This window comes from Triticum aestivum, chromosome 5D, assembly GCF_018294505.1.
Source record: "Triticum aestivum cultivar Chinese Spring chromosome 5D, IWGSC CS RefSeq v2.1, whole genome shotgun sequence".
In the NCBI taxonomy this organism is placed as follows: Eukaryota; Viridiplantae; Streptophyta; class Magnoliopsida; order Poales; family Poaceae; genus Triticum; species Triticum aestivum.
Genome location: NC_057808.1, coordinates 52,593,583 through 52,608,852, shown reverse-complemented (window position 1 = coordinate 52,608,852; position 15,270 = coordinate 52,593,583). Strand labels below are relative to the sequence as shown.

The window sequence follows — 15,270 nt, the reverse complement described above, 5'->3', positions numbered from 1 at the left end:
CCTTTCCTTTTCAACCTTATAAATCCCGCTAAGATGCTTAGCCCATCCACGCAGGACACTCCTCAAGTGCCTGATCTTATTCTGCCAGCGCTGAAGCGCAGTCTTTCCTCCTGAATCCTTAGCCCACTCTCTAGCCACAAGATCAAAAAAGCCTTCACGTTCAAACCAAGCCATCTCAAAGGAGAACACATTCTTGTTCCCCAAGTGGGAGGGCTGACCAGAGTCCACAAAAAGCGGCGTGTGGTCAGAAATACCACGGGATAAGGCCTGGACTGTTACTAGAGGAAACTTCTGTTCCCAATCGACACTAGCCAACACACGGTCCAACTTCTCATACGTCGGATTTGGCAGCGCATTAGCCCAGGTGAATTTTCTGCCCGAGAGCTCAATTTCTCTCAGGTTCAAACTCTCAATGATAGTATTAAACATGAACGACCATCTGCCATCAAAGTTATCATTGTTCTTATCCTCACGCCTTCTAATAATATTGAAATCACCCCCCACCAGGTACGGCAACTGCTCGGAACCACACATCCGAACTAGATCAGCCAGGAAATCGGGCTTGAGCTCGGGCTGCGCAGCCCCATAAACCGCAACCAGAGCCCAGTTAAACCCATCTTCCTTCGACCGCACCCGGAACTTGACTGCAAAGTCTCCCATAACCACACTGCGAACCTCAAGCGTCTCGCACCTAACGCCGAGTAAGATTCCACCCGATCCCCCTCTCGGCGGCAAGCAATGCCAATCAAACTCAATACCCCCCAACAAAGAATTTAGAAACTGAGGCGCAAAATTATCTCTCCCCGTCTCCAAAAGAGCGATAAAATCTAAGTGATGCTCGACAGACGCCTCAACAAGAAACCTTCTTTTAGCCAAGTCTCTTAGACCTCTGCTATTCCAAAAGATTCCTTTCATAGTTCATCGTAGAATTTTTTTGCCGAATGCAACCTAGCACTCCTACGCACTGCGGACAATGGGTATACCTTCCGTTTCCACTTGCGCTTTGGAATAACTTGACTCTGCAACTGGTCCTCATACCCAGTGTCAGAGGGGCTTGCCAAGCCTATCTCAGTAGAGACATCCTCTACCCCCGCCTCAGAACTAGAAGGCAAAAGATCCGCACAAAAATTGTCAAGCACCCTGACCCCAAGCGCATCAACCTCCGAATCACACATGGGTTTAACAGCCGCAATATTGCGAATCATCTCTAAGGCCCGCTCAGCCTCTAGGTCAAGTAGATCATTAATAGAATTAGTAATTTCAGTTTCATTACTACCAAGAGAAACTCCTAATTGATTTGCATTATCAAGAATCTCATCATTTGAAAAATGCAAAATGGAATTGGAAATATTAACCGAAACACCAGTAGTGACCTCGACATCACGAAGCTTGGCCGCCCTCATGGCGCACCGTTGCTGGATGTCGTCCACATCCGGATGTGCCTGGAGACGGTCACTCACCCGACGCCCCTCAGACATGGGATCCTGGATCCCGCCAAACGCAATGACCTCCTCCCGAGAGATCATGGATGGGGTACGGCCTCCTGCCTCACCCCAACCTGCCGTCCGAGCAACCTGCATGGGCCTCCCCACAGTCGCGCCAGTAGGAGAAAGGGACGCCTGGCGCGCCCCACTAGACGAGGACATCACCGATGGTGTTGGAGACATAGCCAGGACCTCCCGTCCTGGCTCCCCAACCTGCACCGGAGAGGCCACCACCATAGGAGAAAGCTCCGAAGCCACCTGCCCCGAGCCCACTCCCGAAGGCGAAGCCGACACCATCCGAGAAGAAGTCGCAACGGGAGAAGAAGTATCCGAGTCCTCCTGACCCGGACCTCCTCCCAGCGAAGAAGAGGACACGGGAGCCACCTGCCCCGCATCCCCGTCCTCAGCACAAAAAGAACCCGAGACCGCCTGGCCTATGGCTCCTCCCTGCACACAAGGCATCTCCTGAGGGAGAACCACGCGCTGACCAGAAGAGGGAGTGGCCACCTGCCGACTCACCTCCTCCGCCCCCCTGACCGTAAGAGATGAAACCCCGAGATCCCCAGAGCCCGAGTCCACAGCATCCAGAAAATCCAAAGCAGGCAAAGCGAGCTCAAAGGCCTCCTCGGACTCCACCCGATCGCTCCACAACCTCGGCGGTGCAGAAAAAGGTTCGAAGGATCCAAATCTCAACGACTTCGAAGGCACCGAGGAGGGCTGGGCAACTCCATCCCCGGTCGTCGCGGTCTCGGACCCCGGCCCCATGGACAGCTGTCGTCCAGAGTCCTCGACCGGCGGTTCCTGAACTCCCGCGCCACCGTCACCCTCATGCATATCAACGTCAGACACGTGAGCCGGCGCAGACAGCAGGCTCTCGTCCTCAAACTCAATAACCAGATTATAAATCCTGCCTCGATAAGCCCACTTAACCACTTCCGGCACATACTCAACATTCAGAATACTGACCAGAACCCGAGCAATCCCTTGAGCTCTGGTGAAAGCCATGTCCACACGCTCAGGCTTCCCCACAAGAATGCCCAAACTGGCCACAACCCCAGCATCCTGCAGCGGCGAGGAAGGTGCCCCGGAAAAGCGTAGCCACGCTTGCGTAAGCGGTACACCCTTCAGCAGAAAACGTGATGTATAGATATTTTACAAGCCTCACGCCACTAGATACAGCAGTGATGGTGATATTGAACAAACTAGGAAGACAAAATCTCAGAGTTATTAGCAGAACCAAAATTGACAGACAAATTCCCAATGAACCTTTGAAGTAGTAATTCACAGAAGCAAGAGCATCTTCTACCAAAAACATATGACTAGTTTACTGGGTCTTACTCGCAGATCAAGCATCAGCCACCACACATGAGTGGTCAAAAAGCACCACAAAGGTTTCACAAAAATCAAGACTGCACAAACTTATCCATCGACTGCTTAGTAAGTTTCAGAAAATAGATGAACAAAAGTCATGGGATCATTCAGATTTCAACAAAAACATCAAAGACTGCAGGGCTGCACAACAAACAGGGGTGAACTGCGAGGCCACTCGTGCATAAATCATAGGGTGACTAGCATGCAAATTACACAAATAAAATACGGGAGAAATTACGGTGCAAAAACGCATCAGATTACAGTGTAACTAGAATACAAATTACACAGTTATTATGGGGTAAAAAATACTGTGCAAAATCGCGACAGATTACAGGGTAAATGGAATATGATTACAGTGTAACTACCACACAAATTACACAGTAAAAGATTAGTCAAATTACTGTGTAAAAAGGGGGCATCGGACTACAGAGTAAACATCGGTCGAACTAGACAGTAAATCATGGGATAGGATTACACTATAATTTCACAGAAATTATCGGTCAAATTACTATGTAATTTACGGTATAACTACCACCCAAAACTACATAGTAATTACCGGTGAAAAATACTGTGTGATGCACAACAAGGTAGCTACATGAACAGACTGTAGGGGAAATTGATAAAAAGACAAGCTATCCCCACGGTATTAGAGGGAAAAAGCTTACATAGTGACAAGGTTCAGGCTATAAAACGAGAAACACTGAAACACTTAAAACTGCAGAGAGGCTCTATATAGGAACTGTAGACCAACTCTGAAAAAAATCTCAGTTACACTAATTTACAGTATAACAAAACCCTACCACACCTACCTCCACATCAACAGTGACAAGGTTATGCTGAGCGCGAAATCACTGAACTCGATCCTTCAGAGTTCAACATCTACTGGATCCACCCCTCAAAACTAAACCCTACCACACCTACCTCCACATCAACAGCAAGGGAAATCTAGCGTTCTACGCCTACCTCCACATCAAACAACCACAACACTGCCTCCAAAAAATGTCCTATGGGATCCTAACCAGGAGGAATTTGGCCTCCGTCCACAGCAGGAAAAGGAAGACATGGCGAACTGCGCATGGCACGCTGCAACCTCCGACGCCACAATCACGACAAACACCATGGCAAACAAACTCTGCGGATCCACAAAATCCCCTAGATCTGAGACTACACGGCCACGAAACCACGGGCAAGAGACGAGGAAACGAAACAAAGATGACCAAAATTCAGAGCCTACAGTGGCGACAAACCAGAACTCGGAATTCAGAGACAGGAGCTATAGGATCCACCACTAAAACATAAATGCCTACTACGCCTACTTCCACATCAACTCTAGGACACATAAAAATACACATCAACAATAACAACCTAACTGGGGAGGGCACAGGATTTGGACTGCATCCACAAGAAAAACACAAGACCACGGCATGACACATAAGGTAGCAGTGACCCTGTACAGGACAAAATGCAGTGAGCATATATGTGAACTAAAAAAGGGTGAGAAAAATGCATAGCAGAACTTCATGCACATAAATCTGCAGACCCTTGATATTATGTACACTCATATCATGGTGGAAATACATAAAAACAAGCATGTAATTCAAGAAAAGTGCAGAACAAAAATGAACAAAAAATACATAGGGATGATCAGTAAGCCACCGGGATGAACAACAGCGGACAAAAACGACACAAACATCACAAAATTCAGGCGCTCTAGCCACAACTCGAACTACAGACACAAGCTACGGGATCCGCAGCTGAAAACTAACACCAACTACGCGTACCTCCACAACATCTGCAGGAAAAACTATCCTCTACGCATACCTACACATCAACAACTAGAACCCTAAGGCGGGCGCTCCTCCACATCTGCAGGAACACACACACCTCGGGCATGGGGACTACGTGCGGCACACTGCAAGCTCCTACCAGAAATTCACGCGCGCACAAAACACACACACATCACGGGCATGGAGAACACCGCGCCAGAAACATACACATCCCGCGGATCCACTAGTAGAAAACAGGGCTTTGGTCACAGGGCAGTATTCACATTAGTCCCGGTTCAGTCACGAACCCCGTTAAACATTTTCAAAATCCTCAAAAACCTAACAGAAAAAAAGTTACGGGGCTTTTAAGATCTAGAGTGGAAAAAATCGAAAAAAATTCAAACTGTGGTCAAACAATGGTCAAACTAATTATTCTAGAATATTAGTGTTACTAAATAATTATTTCAGTTATTTTGAATTTTGGTCAAATCTAGTCAAACTGTGGTCAAACAATGGTCAAACAATGGTCAAACTAATTATTCAAGAAATATTAGTGTTACTAAATAATTATTGTTTTTTTAAATAATAGTTTCAAACTCAAACAGTGAAATGCGTCACTTCATACTCAAGCAAAATTCCTGAGGGTTAATAGGATTGACATCTTACTATTGTCAGGAAAACAACAAGTGCAGACTTGAAAACGAGGGAGAATAGAACCCGGAAGTTAAGCGTGCTCAGGCTGGGGGAGTGGGAGGATGGGTGACCGTTCGGGAAGTTAGATGATTTGGAATGATGAGGGGTGATTAGAGATTAGAGGATAAATTGAGCAGTGATGAGGGGTGATGATTAGAGATTAGAGGTTAAAATAATTCAGAAATTTGAAAATAAAAAAAATTCAATAAAAAAATCATAAAATTTCCTTTAGTCCCGGTTGGTGTTACCAACCGGGACTAAAGGGGAGAGGCGCCTTTAGTCCCGGTTCGTGTAAGAACCGGGACTAAAGGGACTAAAGGGGAGAGCCATTAGTAACGACCCTTTAGTCCCGGTTCAATGAACCGGGACTAAAGGGCCGGTTCAATGAATCGGGACTAAAGGGCCTTACCAACCGGGACAAAAGCACCTTTTTCTACTAGTGATCCGCGAACCCAAAACTCACCTAGATCTGGAACTACATGGCCACGAAAAGCAAGCACAAAAGCGCGAGAAGACAGGGCAACAAACCAGCGCAGCCGCGGGCGACGAGAACGAAGAGGATGCCGTCAAAATCCTGGGGCGGATGAACTCCAAATCGCCATGAACATGGGGAATCGCCTCGAGGAATCACCTCGCCCTCCGCCGCCACTCGAGCTCTCACTCCCTCTGCCTTATCCAAATGAGAAAGGGGAACGACACCCCGCTCCAAATTCAAAAGGGACAAAAACCTACCGTGCCCACCGGTTCGGCCGGGTCAAGGAAAAACGGGCGGATGGAGAAAACCGCGCCCGATAAACAAAAGCGACCCGAAAACCAGCACAAAAGAGCAGGACCGAGCGCGAATCTCGACGCGAGATCAAACGGACAGAAATTCGAACGTCAGCGAATTACAAAACAGCCGACTGTAAATTAGCAAAACCGTATTAATTACACTCAAGTTTTATACATCTGGGCTTTAAATGTTTCATATATATTAATAATGTGTTTGTTGCTTTGGCTACCACCATCGCCACCACTAATAATAATAAATAAATAAATAAACAAATTTCATTACAACACATTATTAATTGCATCACCCAGACAAAATCACATCATCATCTTATCTTTGTTTTTGACCATCCATGGTTATGACAAGAGATTGCTCGTATATATATATATATATATTTTTTTTAAAGGAGGATTGCCCCCAGATTGCTCGTGTACTTGGATCCACATTATCTCGTTTTCTCTGCTCTCGCTAACCGGTGTTTATTCTGGGAGCTCTTTTAAGATGGTCCAAATTGGTATGAGCCGTTAATTAGGAGAGATTCAATGGCTAGTATTACTCTTACCTCTCATGATCAGGTAAGATGCTACAAGTGATTCTGTGGGGCTAATATGGACTTTGTATTCCTACGAATAAGGAAGTAAATTATCCCTTCATTAAATCTGCAAGTAAATAAGGAAATTTATAGTAATGCTAGTTAATGTGCGTTGCCTCCGTTCCAAGTTTATTTTCAATCACAATTACATTATTAATCTGCCCTCACTGAATGTTGTGCTGTGCATTGGAAAGCAATCTGCTGGGAATTTACTGAAAATATATGGACCATTTAAAGCCCACACGCAGAAAAGATATGGGGGCAGCTCATACTCCTCTCACGCACTCCTCATTTGACCAGAATAAACATTTTGGATTATGCAGAAGTAAATGCATCGTACTCACCTTTTCTCTCTTATTTTGTAAGGTTTCATCATCCATGGCTAGCTATAAGAAGAGACGGCACTCGCGTGTTTGGATCTGCGCCTTCTCCTAGCCCCTTCCTTCCTTCCTTCCCTCCTCCCTTCATTCCTTGGAGACATGGCGATGGCGGCGCCCAAGCTCAAGGTGCCAGGCCTGTGCCTGCTGCTGCTGATCATGCCACTCCTCTTGCTCCCTGGTAAGCCTTGCGCCCTTGCCTGAAGGAAATTCATCCATCTGGAGAACATGGCACATCCTGAGCAGATGTTATGCTGTCGATCCATACCCCATTTCATTGTGCAAAGAAGAAGAAAGGAAATCTGATGATGTTATGCTGTCCTTTTTTCCTTTACCTGCAGGATGTCAAGGGGCGACTTGCAGGGAGCCGAGCAAGACCTATACTGCTCCCAACTGCGCGACCGGCCGATGCGTGGAGCACTGCCAAATGGAGGGCTTCCGCGGCGGGGTGTGCGAGGGGAACTACTTCGACCCCTACAAGATAGTCTGCTTCTGCAACAAAAACTGCTGAGCAGCCAGCGATGGCGCATTGCTTCCGGGGGTGTAATAAGATGTTTGCCAAGGCGAGCCGTCGTCGATGCGCCATTCACACAAGTTGAAGCTGTAACAAGTTTCATCTGTACCAATTTTATTTTCAACTGCTCGTCTCCCGGTTCGAGATTGGTCGAGTATTTGACAAAAAACTACCACATTAGGGGTATCCGTCCCACAGAACTACCACTTTCAAAAAAGTGACTAATAACTACCGAAAATTTCAAATTTTGTGGCAAAAAACTACCAAGTCGTGTTGATCGTCTATTTAGCCGTTTTAACCGCTTAACTGACAGGGATGGCCCACATGGCAGGCCGACGGCGGCCCTAACGGCTAACGGACGCCCGCTCGCGGCCGTTAGTGGCCCGGCTCGGTCGGAACCAGCCAGGGGCTAGGTCAAAACCGACCGGCCGGCCGACCGAGCGAACCATCTCTCACTCACTCCTCTCCCTGAGCTCTCTTCTTCCTCTGTTTCCTCCGGCGACTGCGACGCGGCGGCGCGAGGATGCCTTCCTGGCCCAACAGCAACGAGACATCCGACGCCGACGATGACGAGTACATGGATGAGTACAGCAGCATGCAAATGGAGTATTTTGTAAGTGAGCTCACTCTGTTCTCTCCTATGCTAGGGTTAGGGTTAGGGTTTGAGCTCACTCTGCTCTTCCATGTAGTTCTTATGTGTGAGGTGTTGTGGCTGATATATATGGGGTTGGTACTGCAGCAAACTCCTGACACGGTGATAGATCCAAGTTTCAGTGGGCTTGTGGTTGAATCTGACCGTAAGTGCATCCTGCACAGGCAGAGACCAGGCAGGTTTGTGGCATTTGAAGGGACTGACACTGGAAGGAGATTCATTGGATGTGCTACTACGGTAAGAGCAACTATTGTTAGTGGTTTTCATGTGTAGATTAATTTGGTGGTACATAGTGCAAACAACATTGATATTCTTGTTGTTTCAGTATCTGTTTACTGAAAACTGAAGTACAAAGCTGGTGTGGTGTTCATGTGTTAGCTAAATCTATGATAGGAACTGAATCTAGGCAACATCTAAAATTGGTCTAACTGAATTTCTTTGTTACTGCATTCAGACAAACATTGATATGTATGTATGAATTCTGTAACTGAATTTTACTGGATTTAGTTATCATTAATATTTTACTGCATTTTCAGGATGGTGTGAACTGTGGTGTTCTGGAGTGGGTAGATGCCCCTTGGCCAGTAATTCTGCAGAGGTGTTTAACCAAGCTGTGGGATATGTATCATGAGGAGAACCTTGGTAGAGTCCAAGACAAAGAAGCTCATGAGATAGAGGTTGAGAAACTGAAGAAGGAGCTGGATTCTCTTGCCAATCAGTACAGTCAGCTTGTGGATGATGTATCCAAGCTGTTTGATTACCAGGATGGGCAGAAATCCCATGACATGGATTACACAAGCCATGAACTTAAGGAGAAGAAGCATCAGCTTGAGGAGCAGGCAAAGATTGAGGTTCAAATGGAGAAACTTAAGCTGAAGAAAGAACAGAGGTGCATCCTGCAGAGTCAAGCTGATATCATTCAAAACACCAGGAAGGCCATGAAGGAGATACAAGTGGAGAGAGACCTCCTTAAAGAAGAGAAGAAGAAGCTGGAGCATGTCATTTCTGAGCTACTGAAGGTTGGTCATGGGTCCAAGGAAAAGCTGGACAAGATCAAACAAGTTGTCATGGAGGAGTGATTTTTTAGGCATGGTTGGTAAGTAAATATGAGGCCTCTATATATAACTGGCCTAGCAATGAAGGAGTCTGATGCAAATATGCATCTCATCTGATGCAAATATGCATCTCAATACTAATATTAGCTAATGAACTGCCTAAGCCTAAGAACTGCCTATGATTTCAGATCATTTTGGTTGTGGTGTGGGGTGCTGTTATGGCCCTGATCTGTAATGCTCTAAGATGATGTTATCTTTAATGCCCTGATGCTAAGTTAAGAACCTTATTATCTAAGCCTGCTACAGTTTCTATCTGTCTTTTTTATCCTACCTGCAATATGGTCGTGAGAAGTTTGTTGTAACATTTCACAGATTGCACAAACTTGGTAACACTGAACAAAGGTAGGTAGTTCACATAGGAGGCACCATAGGTAGCATTACATAGATAGCACATAGGAGTTCACTGAACAATACTTGCTAAAACTGAAGATTACTGACACTGACGAAACTGACATAGGTAGTTCAATTGACGAAACTGACATAGGTAGTTCAACTACTGATGAAACTGAATCTGAAACTTATAGTTTCAGATTCACTTAGTTGTTTGTCCTGCTAAGCGTCTGGATCGTCGTACCTCTTGCTTCAGTTGGGTGGGATTTGGCTGCACCTCCACATCCTCTTCCTCTTCGTCTTCATCGATGATGATGATGGGAGGAGGACGGCGGCGAGCCTGCACAGCTGGCTGTGCGACGATCTGTAGGTCGTCGTCGTCTTCCTGCACCTCTGCTGCGTTTGCATTTGATGTAGCTTGTGCTGGAGCGACATAGCGGTGGTCTGCCCACCGCTGCCTCTGCCCAGCATCGCCGGAGTCGGCCTCCTTCATTGCCCATAGGAGAATGTCGATGGGCATGACCACCTTACCTGGGTTTCCATAGCGCTGCTCCATGCGCTGCTTCTCCTCGCTAGTCGCCTTCTTCCTCACTTCCTCTACTGCATCTACCAGCCCAATAGCGCTGGTGTACCTCATGGCGACCTTCATGTAGTCGAGGAAGAGTTCTTGGTCGCCGCGTGCTGAACCAAGAAGCATGGCAACCCATCCCTTGCCAGTTGGGAATGGGTTTAGCCATGGGTCTAGGGAAGGGGAAGAGGAAGAACCAGCCATGGGTCTGGGGAAGGGGAAGAGTAGTTGTGGGTGCGGCAGAAGTGAGGTGGGGGAGTTAAGTGGGGGGAGGTGTTGTGTGGCAGTGGAGTAGTAATAGTGAGGAGATTTTACTAGTCTTTACAGGTGGTAGATGTGCTGTATTTAATGTTCACAGTTTCAGTGTGTTGAAACTTGTGATAATTTTCTGCCATTTCTCATCGGGAAAGTGAAAGTTAGGTTGGAATGTAACCAAATTTAGAAACATTCAGCAGTGCTTAGATAGCATGATCCTTAACCAGATTCAGACATAGACAGAGACGAAACATTCAGTACCACGCATGAAAACGCATAAAACATAGATAGTTCGAGCTGATTTAAGCAAACATAGTACTAATACAGACGACGAAGATGACGAGAATTTGCTGCTGCATCTCCATTGTTGCATGCTCTCTCACTCTGCAGACGACGAAGATGACGCCGCTCTGAACATTCAGAAGTAACAACAATAAGTGCACGCAAATGCAGTATAAAGGAAGAAATAAGTTCAGAGACATACATAAACAGAAAACACAGAGCATGCAGAGAACATGCAGAGAACTAATCCTCTCTTCCTTCGAACGCAGCCAACATCCTAGTCCACCGAGTCCTTGTTACTTGGAATAGATGGAAGCTTGCCCTGTCTCTTGCCCACCAGATGACAAGGTCATCCGTGATGTGCGTTCCTTCTGGGAACGCCTCATTGAACTACTTGACATCGTTGGCGTTGCGTTCTGCCATAATCCTGGCAGCCAGCCTCTGCCGTCGCTCCAGTGCGTGCGCTCTGCGATTGGCCCTCGCAGCAGCCCTATCAACCTCCTCATGGTCATCCACTAGCTCTCCTAATGCTGGATCCATCTCTGGCTGAACTAGGGTCCGCGTGCTTCCGCGGCGGCTAGGTTTAGGGTTAGGGGAAAGAGGTTGTAGGATCGCTGCGTCTTTTGTAGACAGAATGGCAGGCTTGGGAGGGGGGCAGAGAGATCCAATAACCGAGCCCAGTGCCAAGCCCAAAATAATAAAGCATAACAGGGCAGCAGGCCCATCTTAGACAATTTCAGTTTCAGACAAGTTCAGACAAGTGTAGAAACTAACTTCAGAAGCTAAGTTCAGAAACTAAGTTCAGAAACTAAGTTCAGAAAAGTTCAGAAACTAAGTTCAGACTTACCATTAGTTACCACTTGCATAGAAGTAGCCCTTCAATTTGGAGCTTGGATACCTCTTCCTTTTGGTCCCTGCCAAACCTTGTGCAGAAGTTGTGGCAGATCTTGGTGCACTGAAACCAGAATTTCTCCCTCTACCTGCAGGCCTGCCCCTTCTGGATGTACCAACAGGGGCTGGTGCTGATGCAGAAGGTCCTGGAGCAGAATGTGATGCTCTATTTGCTGTTGCAGCAGGTCCTGGAGTAGGATTGGCTCTTCTTCCAGTTGTAGCATGGCCTTGAGCTGGTGCAGCTGGTGTATCTGCATAAACTGCCCTATTTTCCCGCATTCAAGAACCAGGACACATTTAGTGAGGTAAATACCATGGAAAAAGGAAACTTGTAAGTCATGTAATTACCTGATGTTTGTTTTTCCTCATCTGAAGCTTAGGCCTCAGAGCCTTCTGGCAACTTGTATACTTGTGTCCTTCTAGCCCACAGTTACTACATGTTATAGTCCCCATCCTACTACTATCTCTTGGACCTGGAACTTCAAACTGCCCTTTCCTCCTTGCAGTTTGTTTTTTCCCTGCCTTTTCTTTAAAAACAGGAGGCTCAATGTCTGGTGTGTTTGATTGAGGCCAGCAATCTGGACCAGGGACAGGGTATATAATTTCTTTGTATGTCTCAAAATATAATGTCTTCTTGAAAAATTCACTAACATAGTCCTCAGGATGCAGTTTTTGCTTTGTCATTGCAGATATGGCATGACTGCAAGGCACTCCTGACATGTTCCATCTTTTGCAATCACAGGTATATTTTTCCATGTCAACACAATATTGTTTTTCTTTGCTGGTAACTTGCCATATTGTTTCACCTGCTCTATCAGCCTGGCAATACTTGGCATATTTCTTGTTCTCTTCTAAAATCTCTGCATAGTTGGGTGTGATTGTCCACCTGCTAATCTGTAACTTCTCTCTGGTCTGCTGCCTCTTGATCATCTGCTTGGTCCTAATCCCTTCAAACATTGTCCTTATAGGCTTAGCCCTAACATCCAGTATCATCTTGTTGAACACTTCACTCAGGTTGTTCACCACTATATCTGTTTTGCATGTATGATCCATAGCAAACCTAGCCCAAGCAGAAGCATCAATCTTTTTTAGCCATTTTCAAGCATCCTCACACTGTGCTTTCAAATCTGCCATCCCTAATTCATGACCATGTTTTGTGTAAGAGTAGCTAGCCTGGTCCACACATTTCTTTAGTTCCTGCCCCCTAAATCCAGCTGCTTGGAAATTTGCATATATGTGCCTAAGACAGTACCTTTGAGGTGAAGGGGATACCTCATTTATTGCCTTAAGCAAGCCCTGTGCATTAACCAATTAGTAATGCACATGATCAAACTTAAATAATTCCAGTAGGTACTAAAACCACATTGATCAAACATATTTGTGCATAAGACACTAACCTTTTGCCTGTCAGATATGATGGTGTATGTTCCAAACTTGTTGCCACTACCAATGCAACATCTCAACTGAGTTAAAAACCAAGTCCAACTCTCTCCATCTTCCTTGTCAACCACACCAAAAGCTATGGGGTAGATGTTGTTGTTGCCATCCCTTCCTGTGGCTGCAAGTATTTGTTGTCCAGTGGTTAACTTGATGAAGCATCCATCAAGACCTGGATTAAGTGACAAATTAGCTACAGCATAGAACTACCTAATTAATAATAGTTAAATCTTCAAAAATTACCTATAAATGGTCTGCAACCATTAAGGAAACCTTCCTTTGAAGCTGCTAAACAGTAGAAAAGATACTTGAATCTAGGAGTAGGTGCTGGGTTTTCTGGATTTTCAAATGTTGTCACTATACACCTGCTCCCAGGGTTTGTATCAAGAACAGCTTGAAGATAATCTCTTAACCTCAAATACTGCTGCTTGTGATCACCTTGCACCACATCAACAGCCTTCCTCCTTGCCCTATATGCCACACTCCTTGACACATCCACTGAAAACTTGGTCTTTGTCTTTTTAATTAATGCATCCACAGGAGATCTAATGTCTTCTCTCAATGCTTCCTGTACTGATCTGGACAACCACTTTGTAGTAACCTTTGTGGACTCTGCACATGCTCCACAAGTGTGCACAATATCACACTTCTTGATGCAGAAAGTTTTCTCATGAGCTATTTTAGAGGCAGTGATATAAAAATCACATCCTTGTGCTCTCTCTGAGCACCAAACAATAATCCTATCTGGGGCATTTCTATGGTATTGAAAGTTCCTCAATGTCCTAATGTGAAAATCCCTAGGTGCATCTCTGTACTCATAAACACTGGTGAAGCACAATCCCTTACAAAACTGTTCTTCTGGGTTTGGTAGTTTGGGATTGAACCATACCCTTTCCTTCAACTTCATATTCCTTCTCTTCCTACCACTTGGTAGTTTATAGGATCCTTCAGGCTCATCTTCTTCATCACTAATGCCATAATCACCAGGAAAACATTTTTCATCAGCTTCAGGCAACCAATCTGGTTTTTCCATTTTCTCAGCCTCATTGTGTGATCTAATTGTTGGACCAGGATTTCTCACTGGCTTTAGTTTCTGTGCCATTGGTCTATCCTCATCATCAGATGAAGAAACTGCTTGCAGTTGCAATTCCACACTGTTGCCATCTGAATCAGACAGAAATTCTGATATATCAGTGTCACCTTCAAAATGATTGAGGTCGGCTTCTCTCTGAAGAACACTTTTCTTAAGCTCTTCCTTTCTGTCCATGCTTGTATCCATCAACTTAGTGCAACTTTGTTGGGTGTTAATGCAATGATCAACAAAATAATAATCTCTGTTTTCATCTGCATTACACAGCTCATTTGCTCTCACAACTCTTATGTTCACACTCTTTTCATTTAAAGAGTGGAGCAACATCTGCTGCACATCATCTTCAAAAGATATTTTCTCTAAGCCTTCTATCCCTTTATGAGCATCACTAACATAGTACATATAATCATCAGAGCAGCAACCCTCACTCCTAATAAGAGATATCAGAGTCCCAAATGATATGTCTGACTGGTACATGTTTCTAACAACAGAATCTCTGCCTTCTAAATGGAACCAAATTCCCCATTTTGGGTCATCAATACTAGACAAAAATGGAATGAATTATTATAAAGAATGCACACCGCTAAAGTTTCTAACAATTTGCAATTACTCTGTTATCATACATTAGGGAAATTGACCTAAAATACATCCTGCCAATAAAACTGAAAAAGAAGAAGATATGTTGTACCTGCCGCCTCCCGCACGAGGAAGCTTGCGCCGGCCACAAGGTGCACTTCTTGTCGTCGTCGATGCTGGAGCCGCCGCCAACTCCTGGGATGGCTCGTCGGTGGTCGAGCCGCCGCCGCCGCCAACTCCAGATTCAGGCTGTTGCGCCGCAAAGCTACAGCTGCTAGAGCTGCCTAGCCACGTATCGACCTCCGAAAGGTCGACGCGGCCCCCAACTACGTCAGGAGGTTGGCCGCCGAACAAATTGCCGTCGGGGTTTGGATCCACCGCCGCCATTACCACCGCCGCCAGAGGAGAGAGCTCGGGGAGAGAGATGGTTCGCTCGGTCGGCCGGCCGGTCGGTCGTTTTGACCTAGCCCCTGGCTGGTTCCGACCGAGCCGGGCCACTAACGGCCGC

General features: G+C 45.9%; 2 protein-coding genes across 2 annotated transcripts; both read left to right on the top strand.

Moving 5' to 3' along the window:
• Nucleotides 1–7,074: 7,074 nt before the first annotated feature.
• Nucleotides 7,075–7,792, top strand: LOC123124302 (defensin-like protein 1). The gene is made up of 2 exons (XM_044544946.1): nt 7,075–7,233; nt 7,394–7,792. Exons 1-2 carry the CDS (start codon nt 7,155–7,157, stop codon nt 7,561–7,563), a joined length of 249 nt encoding a protein of 82 aa, XP_044400881.1. The 5' UTR covers nt 7,075–7,154; the 3' UTR covers nt 7,564–7,792.
• Nucleotides 7,793–8,040: 248 nt separating this feature from the next.
• On the top strand, nt 8,041–9,470 carry LOC123124301 (uncharacterized). Its single transcript, XM_044544945.1, has 3 exons — nt 8,041–8,179; nt 8,306–8,455; nt 8,755–9,470. Exons 1-3 carry the CDS (start codon nt 8,090–8,092, stop codon nt 9,295–9,297), a joined length of 783 nt encoding a protein of 260 aa, XP_044400880.1. The 5' UTR covers nt 8,041–8,089; the 3' UTR covers nt 9,298–9,470.
• Nucleotides 9,471–15,270: the final 5,800 nt, after the last annotated feature.

Bases quoted from the DNA above. Each gene is read 5' to 3' on its own strand.
- LOC123124302 (XM_044544946.1), top strand. From the start codon at position 7,155: ATGGCGATGGCGGCGCCCAAGCTCAAGGTGCCAGGCCTGTGCCTGCTG. The intron at 7,234-7,393 runs GTAAGCCTTGCG...CTTTACCTGCAG, and splicing joins GCCACTCCTCTTGCTCCCTG to GATGTCAAGGGGCGACTTGC.
- LOC123124301 (XM_044544945.1), top strand. From the start codon at position 8,090: ATGCCTTCCTGGCCCAACAGCAACGAGACATCCGACGCCGACGATGAC. The intron at 8,180-8,305 runs GTAAGTGAGCTC...TTGGTACTGCAG, and splicing joins GCATGCAAATGGAGTATTTT to CAAACTCCTGACACGGTGAT. The intron at 8,456-8,754 runs GTAAGAGCAACT...CTGCATTTTCAG, and splicing joins TCATTGGATGTGCTACTACG to GATGGTGTGAACTGTGGTGT.